At 32.2% G+C, this 13,944-nt stretch overlaps 3 protein-coding genes across 4 annotated transcripts; all 3 read left to right on the plus strand.

The window, feature by feature from the left end:
• The first annotated feature begins 290 nt into the window (after positions 1 to 290).
• Positions 291 to 2,487, plus strand: LOC113856468 (DNA-directed RNA polymerases II and IV subunit 5A-like). The gene is made up of 4 exons (XM_027488287.1): positions 291 to 491; positions 585 to 764; positions 1,371 to 1,484; positions 2,362 to 2,487. The coding sequence occupies exons 1-4, from the start codon at positions 291 to 293 to the stop codon at positions 2,485 to 2,487; spliced, it is 621 nt and encodes a 206-aa protein (XP_027344088.1).
• Positions 2,488 to 5,756: 3,269 nt separating this feature from the next.
• LOC113854749 (E3 ubiquitin protein ligase RIE1) lies at positions 5,757 to 9,115 on the plus strand. 2 transcript variants are annotated; one of them, XM_027485941.1, is made up of 5 exons: positions 5,757 to 6,405; positions 6,972 to 7,091; positions 7,789 to 7,921; positions 8,035 to 8,184; positions 8,429 to 9,115. In XM_027485941.1, the coding sequence occupies exons 1-5, from the start codon at positions 5,942 to 5,944 to the stop codon at positions 8,588 to 8,590; spliced, it is 1,029 nt and encodes a 342-aa protein (XP_027341742.1). In that variant the 5' UTR covers positions 5,757 to 5,941; the 3' UTR covers positions 8,591 to 9,115. The 2 variants fall into 2 exon arrangements, with proteins under 2 accessions (XP_027341742.1, XP_027341743.1); XM_027485942.1 differs by having other exon boundaries at positions 5,757 to 6,366; positions 6,933 to 7,091; positions 8,429 to 8,973.
• Positions 9,116 to 10,381: 1,266 nt separating this feature from the next.
• Positions 10,382 to 12,216, plus strand: LOC113855194 (40S ribosomal protein S2-4-like). The gene is made up of 2 exons (XM_027486730.1): positions 10,382 to 11,113; positions 11,812 to 12,216. Exons 1-2 carry the CDS (start codon positions 10,454 to 10,456, stop codon positions 11,968 to 11,970), a joined length of 819 nt encoding a protein of 272 aa, XP_027342531.1. The 5' UTR covers positions 10,382 to 10,453; the 3' UTR covers positions 11,971 to 12,216.
• Positions 12,217 to 13,944: the final 1,728 nt, after the last annotated feature.

Consider the following 13,944-nt stretch of genomic DNA (forward strand, 5'->3'; position numbering starts at 1 on the left):
GTTCTTAGTTTTCTCATAAAAATAAAATGTAGTAGCCGTTTTCTAAGTTCTGTGAATGTTGTTGTTGTTGCGTGTTCTGAGAACTTAGAACTGAAACGCTGCGTCACAATGCGCCGTTAGAAACATAAAAGAGAATCCAGGATGAACGCTTTTTTCGTTCGCTATGTGCTGACTGGATGCTCGCGTGATCGATCCCTCCCTGACCTAGTTTATCTGAATCGCTTATTTTTTATATTCCTATTCCTCTTACGTGTGTTGGCTGTTGCTATTGTGAATAGATAGCAGAAAGCATGGTGCTTGCGGAAGAGGAAATATGGAAGCTTTACAGAATCAGAAAGACGTTGATGCAGATGCTGAGGGACCGGGGTTACCTTGTTGGAGACTTTGAAATCAACATGTCTAGACATGAGTTTAAGAACAAGTATGGCGAAAACATGAAGAGGGAAGATCTTGTTATCAATAAAGCTAAGAAAGATAATTCCTCTGAGCAGGTTTCTGGTTCATTGATTCAGTTGTGCTTCATTCACTTGTTATGTGGTTGTTGTTATTATGTCTTTGTCTGACTATTACTACTGTTTCATCAGATTTATGTTTTCTTTCCTGACGAAGCTAAGGTCGGTGTGAAGACCATGAAGACTTACACCAACCGCATGAATTCAGAAAATGTTTTCCGGGCAATCTTAGTTGTTCAACAGAATTTGACAGCCTTTGCCAGGACTTGTGTCAGCGAAATTTCTTCACGATTTCACTTGGAGGTTTTTCAGGTGAGCTGTATTGTTTATCATTTTGTAGAGAGGGACAAACAAATATGCTTGATACTTGCTTGGTTGGAGTTGGATTCATGAATGAGAATCTTCAGACAATGTTTTATGCTTAGTTGTTTTGTTTTGTTTTATTTTATTTCCTTTTTGTCATGGGTCCCTTGGGGGATAGGAAATTGCATTAAGTGATCAAAACTATCTTAATGATTGGTATGTATAATCGTTCGATGCATCTTGCTACAGATTGAGCATGCATTTACGGGATTGAACTATGTACAGTTAACGAAATGCATGATGCAATGCTGAGTGAAACTATTGCTGTGTGTGATTTTAGCGTCATAAACTCAGAGACAAGTGTGGTTTATTATTGAGGGAGCTGCTTCAAATTACATACATGCTGTATTTCTACTTTTTATGTTTGAAAACTTTTTATTGAGTGATTTTATGTGCTGAAGCTATCTTGTTACTTATGGTTATTTCTTTAATTTCTACTTTTCAAATGTTAAAAGTTGGTTTGTTCTCGTGATGCACCCTCTTATTGCACCTTTTTTTTTTTTTAACGTTATACATGATAGGTATCATGTTTTTTAAGAATAACTATTGATACAGGAGTCAGAACTGCTGGTCAACATAATGGAGCATGTTCTTGTACCTGAACATCAAGTCCTGACTGATCAAGAAAAGAAAACTTTGCTTGAGAGATATACCGTAAAAGAAACTCAGGTCAGTATGTTTGATCTTGAATGTTGTGTTAACCTTTGCTGTCAGGGTCTCTCAAGCTTAGCCGTTTGCCATCGCAATATATTTCTAAACAATTTCACATGGGAATGCATTTGGTTGTCTAAAAACTTGGCTTCCATTTCAGATCTATGAGAAGATAGTTGAATGCCAAATTATGGTAAATGATAACGATTTCTCTCCCTAATTAGTTCTAAGAGTTTTAAAGAGGATTAGTGCATCCAAGAAAGTAGTATAATCCAGTTTCAGATGGCTAGTTTTCAAATTTTCATGACATTTCTGACTGTAGGAGGTCTGGCTCTATTTTGTATAGTGAATACTTACGGTGAGAATTGATATCATTGTTTTGAAAAAAAATAGAGGGTGGAGTTTGGACCTGTTTGGAAAATTTAATTTTATTATTACTTTTTTGAAAAAAGTTCTAAAGGCTAAGATGAGATTACTCTGTCGATTGTCCACTGTCCAGTGAAAAGAACGAATCCGCAAACTAAAATTTTTGCTCGTTGGAGTGTAATAAACCATGGTAATTGATAGTACTTATTTTAATAACTTGTCTTTCTAGGACCGATCTGTTGCTTTGACGAGTCCTATCTAGTTGGTAAACCTGATTAAAATTTGGTATTAATCAAACGGTAACGAAACTAAAATAACTAATAGATGATTTTCGTATGTGTGTGTTCAGTATTGTAGTCAACCTTTATTTTTTGGGTAAAAATATTATAACCAATCTTGGTTATATTATAAAATGCTTTATGAACTGATTCAATGATCCGTCTTGTAAGCATATAGGATATAGTGATTCTTGTATTATACCACACATTTCTGTAGATACTGACATGGTGCTTTATGGGTTGCTTCTCAGTTGCCTAGAATCCAGCTAAATGATCCTGTTGCAAGATATTATGGACTCAAGCGTGGACAGGTTGTCAAGATCATCCGGCCAAGTGAGACTGCCGGCAGATATGTTACTTATCGATTCGTTGTATAAGAAGTTATGAACTAACAAAGGAGTTTGAGATTTGGTTGCTAGGAGATGATGATGTCTTGAAAGATAATTAGCTATAGAGGTTTTAGTTGATTCTTCCTCAGTTTTTTTCTCATGTAATAGATTTAACAGCTACTTGGAGGTGACTATTAACTGCCCCCGTTATTAAAAATTAGTTTGCGCTACTCATAAGATTATTATCAATACAAATTGATCTCGGATTTTGACTATGCAATGACATTAGGTCAAACTTTCTTCTTAAAATTTTACCAATTATATTAAGGTTTCAAGCTTAGTAGGATTTCACTCCCCAATGGGACATTAATCTGGGGTCTCATGATTCTCAACCAATAAGATTTAGTCTAATATCTTTCTTAGGACATTTTAACATATACAAATTTATCTGAAATCTCTAAATATTAATTTTGAAGTGTTTATTTTAACTTAATTAAGATTTTAATATTAGAGTTTTATCATAAGTTTCAATGTAGTATATATACAAGTATAATTGATTTCATTGAAGATTTAATTTCTTCGAATTTGGTTTTATAATATTTTAAATTTATTTTAGATAACAGATAAAATCATTGATTCTTAAATTCATATACTATATTCTTGCATTAAAAATTTAAAAATAATAAATTGAAAAAAAAAAGTGAAACTGGGAATTTTCTGGAAACATATTGTGATAGATGTATGATTTTAAAGTGTTTTTATTCTTATAAATATATTTGTATGCTTTTAAGAATCTTAAAACTTATATTTTGATTTGTATTTCATATTTTATAGTAATTTTATTAATCTTAATTTTTAAATAGAATAAATTTTTATTAAAAAAGTATTTTTACATTGAAAAAGCAATATTATAATTTTTTTAATAATTTTTTTTTTGTTTTTGCTTAGACTTAATTGTAAGTTCTGAGGTTACCAGAAATATTTTTTTAAAAGAAAAATGATAACTTCAGTTTTTAGAGTTGAAAATAAGTAATTAAAATATTAAATTATTACAATTAAAAATACTTATGACTTAAAAATGTAAAATGTAATAATGCTTTTAATAAAAAATTATTATTTTTATATATTTAAATTCAACTCTAAAATTTGTGTTGAGTCGCCTATTTTTTAAAAGTAAATACTTCTGATCCTTATCTTCGTTATATTTGTTGCTTATAAGTTAGTTTCTCGTAATTAATGTTTTCGGACAATGCAATACATTTTTCAAGATGTATAAGAATAGTCAACAATATACACTAATTTCTACTAATATTTTTTTTAAATACAAATATTTCAATTACATCATTCAATAATTCATTGAAAATTTTGTATTAAAAGATTTGAACAATTAGTACTTAATAAATAAGGTAAATTCTGTGGTATCTATAAAAAAAATTTTAGGATACCGTAGATAAAAAGTTTTAATCAATAATATTTAGATATATATTTAAATAATAAATTAATTTAATAATAAATTATTATATTTGTTACATTTGAATAAGTTAAAGAATATTTAAATTAAAATTAAATATATTAAAATTTTAAAAAAATAATTTTATTACATTCTTAATTTTATTATTATTACTATTTAATCATCAAATTAATATATTATTTATATTTTTTTATTTATAATAAATAAAAATTACTTAAATATAAATTATATTTTATTCAAAACTAAAAATTTATTAAAAATAAATAAAAATAATAATATAATATATATATAATAAAACCATATAACAAATAATATAATTTTAAATAAATTATATATAATAATATTTTTTTTAATTTGTCACATGTCTCTTGTTTATTAGTAAAAAAATTTTAGTTACGGTATCCATAAAAAAAAAATTAAATACTACAGCACACACCTTATATTAATAAATTTTTATTTATATACTAAACACAAGTTGCTATTGTGAAATTGTTTTAAATGATAAAGTTTTTAAGAATGACTTTCCTGCTTTGGAAATTTAATCATTTTAATTATAAATTATATGTATTTTTAAATATGACAAATTTAATTTATTCATGTTTAATAAAATAAAATAATTATTACTGATAATTAAATATAAATTATTTTTAAAACACTACTAAATAAAAAATTTAATATAACACATTTTTAGTTTATAATGAGTAATATGTGATTTTGGTTTTAAATCTTTTATTAAAATTTAATCTTTATGTATTATTTATTATAACTTAGCCATTTTTTTACAGGTTCTCACATTTATTTTATTTTATTTTTACTTGGATTTAAGGAATTGTGATGGATTTAAAATAAAATAAATGATTGGAATGATTTGAATTTTGAAAAGAAAAATCTGTGAACAATTCATAACAATTTGAAAGCTTTGACAATATATATATTTTTAGAACATAAGAAGTAAAGTTAGAGTGTTTAATGAAGGAAACAGTTTGAGATGATATGATTTTGGGTAAAAATTATTGCTATAATTTGTGAGTTTCGAATAAAATTCAAATTGGTTTAACTGATTCAAAATTTAAAAATTTGTAACAGAAAATTCAATAAAGTGTAAAATAATAAAAAAATATTTGTAGAAATTAAGAGCATGTTTGTTTGTATTTTTAAAAATATATTTTTAAAATAAAAAATAAACATGTTTTAAATATTTAAGTGACTAGATTAAAAAAATATTAAAGTAAAATTTATATATTAGTTATGAAAAGAGGGGAAAATATAATTAAACCACCAAGATAACTCGAATAATAAGACATGGAACTATTGGGAAAAAAATAATAAGATGCAGAACTTTGGCAGAGAAATGACAAATAAAATATTAATATTTTGTTTAATCAAGGAAATCTTAAAAGTCAGAGAGTAAAAATGTATTTATCTCAATTTATTTTATAAAAAATTATAAATGGGTGTGAATAAAAAATATCAAATTAATAATTAACAATTTTTTTAATAAAAATATGATAAAATGATGTTATCAGTAATATATTTTATAAATTTTCAAGTTAATATTTTGAAGATATTTATTATTATTTTTCAGTTATCATAAACAAAAAATAATATTGAAAATATCATAATAAGTTAATAAATTAATATTTTACAAATAAAATCAACAATGATAGAATAGTTTTTATTGTGAACCTCTAGGGGATCAGGCGACGTGCAAGAAGCAAATGGAAAGGAGTCGTAATAAAAAAAATAATAAAAAATGGAAGCATTGGTCCTTTGAAAAAAGAGTAACCTGACAAGGGTATAACCGTCTTTCAAGAGTTTTGCGCAGTTCCCCTCACTTGGTCATACCCATAAACTTTGCATTTTATAATTTTCAGCGACCAACGCAACAATATACGATTCAACGACAACACCCCCAATATACTTGAAGAAGAAGAAGAAGCGCTTATCTCTATCGTCAATTATTCCCTGCTTTTTCTTTTGCCTTTCAATTTCAGTTATGCGTTCACACCTTTACGTTTTCTCTTTCTAGCCATGTCATCGCCAAACTCCGTTCCTCAACCTCACGCGCCGCTCCTTCGCCCGCGCCGCGATGCCGCTCGCCCTCCCGTCCTCGCTCTCCTCCTCGGCCGCCGTGGCCACTCCGTTGTGGTCCGGGAGACGGCAGCGCGTGAGCTCGAGGAGCGTCGTGCCGACTGGAGTTACTCGAAGCCGGTTGTGGCGTTAGACATGACGTGGAACATCGCCTTCGTGGTGGTAGCGGCGGTGATGCTCGGTTGCACTCTAGAGGAGAAGCCAAACACGCCGATCCGGGTGTGGATCTGTGGCTACACGGTGCAGTGCCTTGTCCACGTGGCGCTGGTGTGGCTCGAGTACCGGAAGAGGAATGAGAGGCCTAGGGATGAGGAATCCGGTGGTAACGTTGAAAACGACGACGTCAACGACAGTGACGACGACGACGTTGGAGTTGGAAGCTCAGGGAATTCCTCTCGCTCTGGGTGAGTTCGATTTCATTTCCCTCTGCCTCAATTTAATTGTTGTTTATGCTGAATTTTGATAATAACTCGCCGATTTGTTAGTTTTTGGGTATGCATGGGTTTGGATTAGTGCTATGTGGTTTGAGTAGTGTTACGTAATTCGTAAGATAGGTTCTCTTGGTGTTGAATTTCGTTAAATTATGAAGGCAACGAGGAGGAACTAGTTTAATTAGTTTTGTGAGACTTCAATTGATTGTTTTAGTCTGGGAAGTGGAAATGACTTAAATTGAAAGTAATTTCTACAACTCAATCATGCCTATTGTTGGCTGCATTCTACATGAATGGATCTAGAATGATATCGGGATTGTTTTCTTATGTCCCTCCATGTTTGCCTCTTGCATATTCCCTTGCCTTTTTTCACTATTTTAGCTTAAGGTTATCAGGAAAGTTACTGTGCACGTTCCCTGGTTGCTAACGTTTTTCCAAACAAGCAATTAATCTGCGATGGGATTGTATGTTGTAGTATATTTATACTGGACTAGGTAATTAAGATTTATATCTACTGATTTTGATTGCCTACAACTCAGATTCACCAAACGATGCGCATCCTTGAATTCCATGGTTTCATTCCTTTGGTGGATGGTAGGCTTTTACTGGGTAGTATCTGGCGGTGATGTTCTTCTGCAAGATGCTCCACGTTTGTATTGGTAAGCCTTTATTTAAACTGAATTTCAAGAATATTGTCTGTGTAATAAGTTTAATATAAACAATATTTGTGCATAACTGCAGATGCGCACACTCAATATTTCATGAAGAATGTACGTATAAATATAAGAATATTTTACCTACATACATGGCTATATCTTGATTTTCTATTCAAGAGTTTACGAAAATATGCTCTTATTTTTTCTATATAAACAAATATATGTCCCTGTTAGTTAGTGCACTTCAAACGGAGGCACCTTCAAATATAAACTCCGTTTTGTAACGTACATTATATTTGTTTTTTCTAAAAGTTATTTACAAAAGCTACTCATCTCCATGCTTATTGTATTAGTGCTATTTCTCATGAAGTAATGGCCTTTTTTTCTTCTGATTGAAATGGAATTAATCCATCCTAATATTTAAGAAATTAATGATATAGCTCTATTGTTTTGACTAAGTAGACCACCAAGCTTTTAATGTTGACAAGGACCAGAACAAATGCTAAATAATCTTTCAAAGAAAGGTTTCATTGCAAAGCACCAAGGAGAGTTTTCTTATAAATTAATTTCATTTGTTAAATTGAGTATTTTTTTTTTTTTTTTGGGAACTGAAAATTGGCTCATTGCATGATGTATTATGCAAAGGTTGTTGATATTAAAGAAAGGTTATCACATTTTTTTTTTTTTGGAACTTGTACAGGTTGGCTGTTGTCTTTCTGGCATTTGATGTCTTCTTTGCCATCTTTTGTGTTGTTTTGGCATGCTTGATTGGAATTGCTCTGTGTTGTTGTTTGCCCTGTATTATTGCTATCCTCTATGCTGTTGCAGGACAGGTATGTTTTTTCTTTTTAATTTGTATAACATAATTACTGAATCTGACAAAAGTTTCAAATATTTGTGTGTCTTCTTCTAATTGTTCTCATTGTCTCATTTTGTGACACTGTAGGATGGTGCATCAGAATCAGATCTAAGTATACTTCCAAAATACAGATTTCAAATGTTAAACAACGAGAAAGCACCTAGTGACGGAGGAGGATCAATGGTTCCCGTGTGCGGTGGTGACTTGACCCAGAGAATACTTTTACCTGAGGATGCAGTATGTTTTACATCACAAAATTAACTTCTTTTAGTGTTATGTTGTGAATCACTTCTGCAAGATGGTTCTTTTATCTTGTCCACTACATATAAAGATTCATAAAGTAACTTCATAAGTTCCTCTGAGTGTGAATTTATGGTTGTCCAAAATAAAAAATAAATCTAATTTCGACATTGGGATACTAAAATTCAAAAACTTGCAAAATTAACACATCTAATTTATTTTTTCTGTCTTTCTGTTACAGGAATGCTGCATATGCATCTCTTCATACGAGGATGGAGCTGAACTTCATGCTCTTCCTTGCAACCATCATTTCCATTCTACATGCATAGTGAAATGGTTAAAGATGAATGCAACTTGTCCTCTTTGCAAGTACAATATTCTTAAGGGAAATGAACAGGTGTGACGTAATAGTAAACACAATCGATGACATATATCAAGCCTAGCTTAATGATGTGACAGCACAGACGTTTCAACTGTTGATGTGTATATGTAGATAATATCAAGACATGAACCAATACAGCTTCTCCCAATATGCTCGGTTAAGCAGTCGTTGTTTGCTTAATTGCTTCTGTAGAGAAAAGGTAGAGCTAAGAAGGAAAGCTTCTTATGGAGAGATCTATTTGAATAAGTTAATGATTTCATCTGATCCTTGTCTTGTCCTTTATTAGTGGAAAGTTATCCTATTTCTTGTATCGAATTTGTTCATATGGGAGAAAACAATGGCAAGTGTGGCAGTTCAACTTTCAGCTTATTTCATTGTGTATTTTATGGATTCTTGATTGTTTTCTGGTAGAAACAAAGATAATTGCTTTTTTTTTGCTAGGTGGTCACCTAGTTGAGAACCCTACCCTCACGGGCTTCTATAACTATGATTGGTCGTAGCAATATTTTGGTCTCCTGTCCTTTGAGGGCGTGAGACTACGTCAGGCAATATTGGAACTCTTAACAGCTTAAGTTGCCATTTGAGCCACACTGTGTGGCCGTACTTCTTGTGCTGACATAAGACTTGCCGAAAAATATTCATTGCATGGAAAGCTAGGCTAATGTCAGTTGTAGACTGTGGGTAAGAAGTTTAATTAAATATAAAGTTTTTTATGCGATCTCATCTATAATTACTTAGTATGACGTGCTCTCATCGATATATTTGGGAATGAGGTTTTCATGGAAAGGAGAATGGAGGATAATTTTTTTTTTTAACTAAGTGGTTTATACAATGTTTATAAAAATCAACCAAAAATTAGGACATTTTGTCTGTGTGAACATATATCGTTTTTAAAAAGTATTAAATTAAAAAATGTTTAAAATAAAATAAAAACTTATCCCCTTTTTTGTTGTTGATGAAAACCCACTCTCAAACATAAGTCAAATAAGTTTGATAAGCAAGTTGGTATTATTATTTGTGAAGGATCAAAGTTTAAACTTAATTAGAATAATTTGTTTGAAAAGCTACGTGCCTATTTGGTTGAATTTTTTTTTTTTTAATTTCATGTATTGGTTTTATAAATAATTATGAAAATTGATGATTGCAACTTTTTATAAGTCACTGATAATTACTGTTAGAACTTGTTTGATTATGAAATTACACTTATCTTATTTATCACTACGTATTGACACAATTATTTTTTTTTCAAATTATAATATACACTAGTTTTTATTTATGAATATGCCCATGATACATTAAAAAATGACAAATCAAGAAAGACAATTGCAATTTCTGAATTGAGATGGTTTTAAGTGTAATAGCTAGTAGTAGGATTATTATTATTTATAAAAGTGTCATGCTTTTATTTTGGGTTTTGTTCCAAAGAATTGTAAATAAAATTTAAAAAATAATATTATAGTTTTATTATTTACATAAATATTCAAAATTAGGAAATAAAATAAAAATACATTTTTTAACAATTATTATGAAATATATAAAAATACCGAACGAACACGTCACCTTACGTTTCTTAAAGCTTGTTAAATTTAAATGACTCATTGAACAGTGAATTCAGCTAACCTATAAAACATGATTTAAACGGCTTTAGACACACAAAGGTATGATTTAATCGCAAGGTCCAAAAAAAATTTAGTTTAGGTTCACAGAAAAAAAATCCACCGAAAGAAAGGGCCTCACCAAGCCCAGAAACCAAGCAAAACAAAACCCTAGCCTTATATATAAATACACAACACACGAACTAGAAACCCTAAAGCTATCCCATTCCTCTCCAACGCAGTCACTCCCTCCTTGCCTCTTTGTCCCTCTCACTCACTCATCAGCAAAATGGCCGAACGCGGTGGCGGAGATCGTGGTGGTTTTGGCCGTGGCTTTGGCGGACGCGGTCGCGGCGACAGGGGTCGCGGTGGTCGCCGCAGAACCTCAGGGCGCCGCGACGAAGAGGAGAAGTGGGTTCCAGTGACAAAGCTTGGTCGCCTCGTGAAAGAGGGAAAGATACGAAGCCTGGAGCAGATTTACTTGCACTCGCTCCCAATCAAGGAACACCAAATCGTTGACACCTTGGTTGGCCCCTCCCTCAAAGATGAAGTCATGAAAATCATGCCGGTTCAGAAGCAAACCCGGGCCGGTCAACGCACCCGGTTCAAGGCCTTCGTTGTCGTTGGTGATGGTAATGGCCACGTTGGACTTGGCGTTAAGTGCAGCAAAGAAGTTGCCACTGCTATTCGCGGTGCTATCATCTTGGCTAAGCTCTCTGTTATTCCTGTTAGGAGAGGCTACTGGGGTAACAAGATCGGAAAGCCTCACACCGTTCCCTGCAAGGTTACCGGAAAGTGCGGTTCCGTCACCGTCCGCATGGTACCTGCTCCTCGTGGCTCTGGGATTGTCGCTGCTAGGGTTCCTAAGAAGGTTCTGCAGTTTGCTGGAATCGAAGATGTCTTCACTTCCTCCAGAGGATCTACCAAGACTCTTGGAAATTTCGTCAAGGTCTCGTTCTCTATTTCTCATTTTTATTTAATCCATATTTTGCTTTCGTTTGTTCGGATTATTTTATTTAGGTTATGAATTCAGGTTGATTATTAAATGAATATAATGTTTATGTGATGCTGAATTCTCTCATGTATTAGCATTGTGTACTTGATGTAGTTGTTTCATTCGTTTTTTGGTTACTAATTTTTCTTCTTGTTACTCTTGAATTTAAATCATGATCAATTCTAAAGCACCATGTTCTATTTTGGTATTATTTTGATGCTGCCATATTTGTTTTTTGTCTTGATAACTTAAAACTTTTTACCAATGTATAGTAGTATTGGATGTTGATTTTTATTTGATTGAACTAGTAGTTGCAATCGTGCACAATTTTATGTTTTTTACCTTGGGTCATGTGGCATAGCAAGATGGTTTTTCTTCTACTTTTAAGTTGTTTTTTATTTGATGATTTATTTTGCTGCTCGGGGTTGTGAATGGCGCAAAACAAGCCCCTTTCCAAATTTAATTCTTTGTTTTTATTTTTATCCTAATTAAAACTAGTTGTGCGTTATTTTTTGTTTTGTTCCGTGGCAGTGTAGATTAATTGAATTGCATAAATAACTATTCACTGCGGGATATAAACTTTGATGATATGCAAATGTAACTTGTTAGATATTTACGATTTATGTGTGTCCATAATGCTTTTGTCTTTACAGGCTACTTTTGAATGTCTTCTGAAAACCTACGGTTTTCTGACCCCTGATTTCTGGAGGGAGACTCGCTTCTCCAAGTCTCCATTCCAAGAGTACACCGATCTATTGGCAAAGCCAACAGGAAAGCCTTTGATCCTGGAGGAAGAAAGAGTGGAGGCTTAAGCATGCTAGGAATCAGTAATTTTATGTTTTGATGCTTTTGTTATTTCCTTTTCCATTGACGGACGCATTATATTTTCATGTGATTTGTTTTCCAAGTTTTGTTGATTGGATATTTACTGAGTTTTGAATACCCAAATTTTCTGCCTGAATCACTGGGCTGTCGTTTCTAAATTTATATGAAAAAATTACATTAAAAACATTAACATATCTTTGAAATTCGTAAATTAGAGTAGTTGTATTTGGTTGTCACTTTAACTCTTACTAACCATAGCCATATGTCAACGTCTTGTAAATTTAGTTGCGTGGTGAATCTGGCTACGATCCATGTAATCTAGAGTGTTTTGTTCCTAGAATTGGCGCTAAGGTTACACCATACTTTAATTCAGTTGTACATTTGTTACTCGTGATTAGTTGTATGCGGTACGAAAATCAAACGTTATACGCTGCTGTAATATACATTTGGGATCTTATAGTTTGGATCAGTTTCGACAAGTGTTTTAATAAGCATTTGAAAGGGAAAAATTAGGGCCATATAATGAATTATGCTTCCCTCCCGAGTTCTGGCAAGTGTAAAAGTTGGGAGATAAAATGGGAATTTCTATTAATGGTGAAAATATATATAATTTAATTTTTTAATTGCAAGTTTATCATGTAAATGCAGATGGGCAAATTTATTTAAAGTGAACATTTTGGGACTGGGGTTTGCTTGAGGTGGAAATTGAGTCATCGTTGCCCAAGTTAAAGAATTAGACCAGCTGCGTTGTTTTAGGGTGTGAGGTAAGTAGTCACGTTATGAGCGTAAATATTGGGAAGAAACTTGTTTATACCCCACATGTGATCACGACCTGATCCTCCAAAGGTAATCAAACTAATTGATAACGGTACAAGTCACCGCTTTAGGTTGTTGTGCAAGCCAAACTACGATGCTCTGCCAATCCAAAGTAGTGGCCCCTTTATACTTCTGTGGTACCACTTTAAAACATGGTGGGAAGGATCCTCCATGTGAGTAAGTCTCAACACACAACTTATGAAAAATATAAGTGGTCTTTACGATACAACCTCTAATTTTCAATAGCTATCACAAATGACCATTTAATAGATTTTGGATTGCTTTGATGCTACTCTCGAAATATTAACTTCACCATGTTACTACAAGGGTTAACATGGACCAAACATTGAAATCACATTTACAAGGTTATAAAGTAAGAGCCAACCAAACTAGGCAATGAGAAGAACAAATTAGGACATGGGATCCGCGCAGTCTAAACGCTATTCAATTAGAGCATTTCCTTTCGACTACTAGAAAACCCCGCGGCGAATAGAACTCTTCGGATAATAATCCTAAACTAATTACCTTTCCAACATTAGATGATGAGCGCATAATTAACATTTACACGTCTTTAGGAAGGACTTACAAAACGATATAAATGCATAACTAGCAACATTCTAAGCCTAATATAATATTTTGTTAAGGATTTTATTAATCAGTACGTTTATTGAACTTTACTTTATTAAAAATTACGGTAAAACTTTATAAAAATCATGAATAAATGTGTTAATAGCATTTTTCTACTTTTGTCTATTGTTGGTTATACAAAATTTAGAAGTATTGTATTCTCTCCGGTATTTTTTAACTTTTAGACGAGCATTCATACAACTCCCTTCTGCCAGTTGTGAGATTTGACAGTTTGTGTAGTTTTTTTTTTTTTAACATTATGTTATCTAGACTGGAATATCATTGATGATTCTCTAGCTCATCCATAAATCCTAATATTAATTAACTATTTAAGACCACTCAAACATGCCATATTAGCATAAATAAAATCAATTACTAAAACAAGCTTGCCCAGACATGGCATTCTGCTTTGGTAATCACACAAGACATTCTAAAATCACCATTTTTATGGTTTATTTAATTTAATCCGAGTAGCTCATTCATCCCCTATTATATATGTCTGTCAGTGTTAATGGTAG

Source organism: Abrus precatorius, unplaced genomic scaffold (genome assembly GCF_003935025.1).
Source record: "Abrus precatorius isolate BTA unplaced genomic scaffold, Abrus_2018 Scaffold11, whole genome shotgun sequence".
NCBI lineage: Eukaryota > Viridiplantae > Streptophyta > Magnoliopsida > Fabales > Fabaceae > Abrus > Abrus precatorius.

Bases quoted from the DNA above. Each gene is read 5' to 3' on its own strand.
- LOC113854749 (XM_027485941.1), top strand. From the start codon at position 5,942: ATGTCATCGCCAAACTCCGTTCCTCAACCTCACGCGCCGCTCCTTCGC. The intron at 7,092-7,788 runs GTAAGCCTTTAT...GAACTTGTACAG, and splicing joins GATGCTCCACGTTTGTATTG to GTTGGCTGTTGTCTTTCTGG. The intron at 8,185-8,428 runs GTATGTTTTACA...TTTCTGTTACAG, and splicing joins TACTTTTACCTGAGGATGCA to GAATGCTGCATATGCATCTC.
- LOC113855194 (XM_027486730.1), top strand. From the start codon at position 10,454: ATGGCCGAACGCGGTGGCGGAGATCGTGGTGGTTTTGGCCGTGGCTTT. The intron at 11,114-11,811 runs GTCTCGTTCTCT...TTGTCTTTACAG, and splicing joins CTCTTGGAAATTTCGTCAAG to GCTACTTTTGAATGTCTTCT.
- LOC113856468 (XM_027488287.1), top strand. From the start codon at position 291: ATGGTGCTTGCGGAAGAGGAAATATGGAAGCTTTACAGAATCAGAAAG. The intron at 492-584 runs GTTTCTGGTTCA...CTGTTTCATCAG, and splicing joins AAGATAATTCCTCTGAGCAG to ATTTATGTTTTCTTTCCTGA. The intron at 1,485-2,361 runs GTCAGTATGTTT...GTTGCTTCTCAG, and splicing joins ATACCGTAAAAGAAACTCAG to TTGCCTAGAATCCAGCTAAA.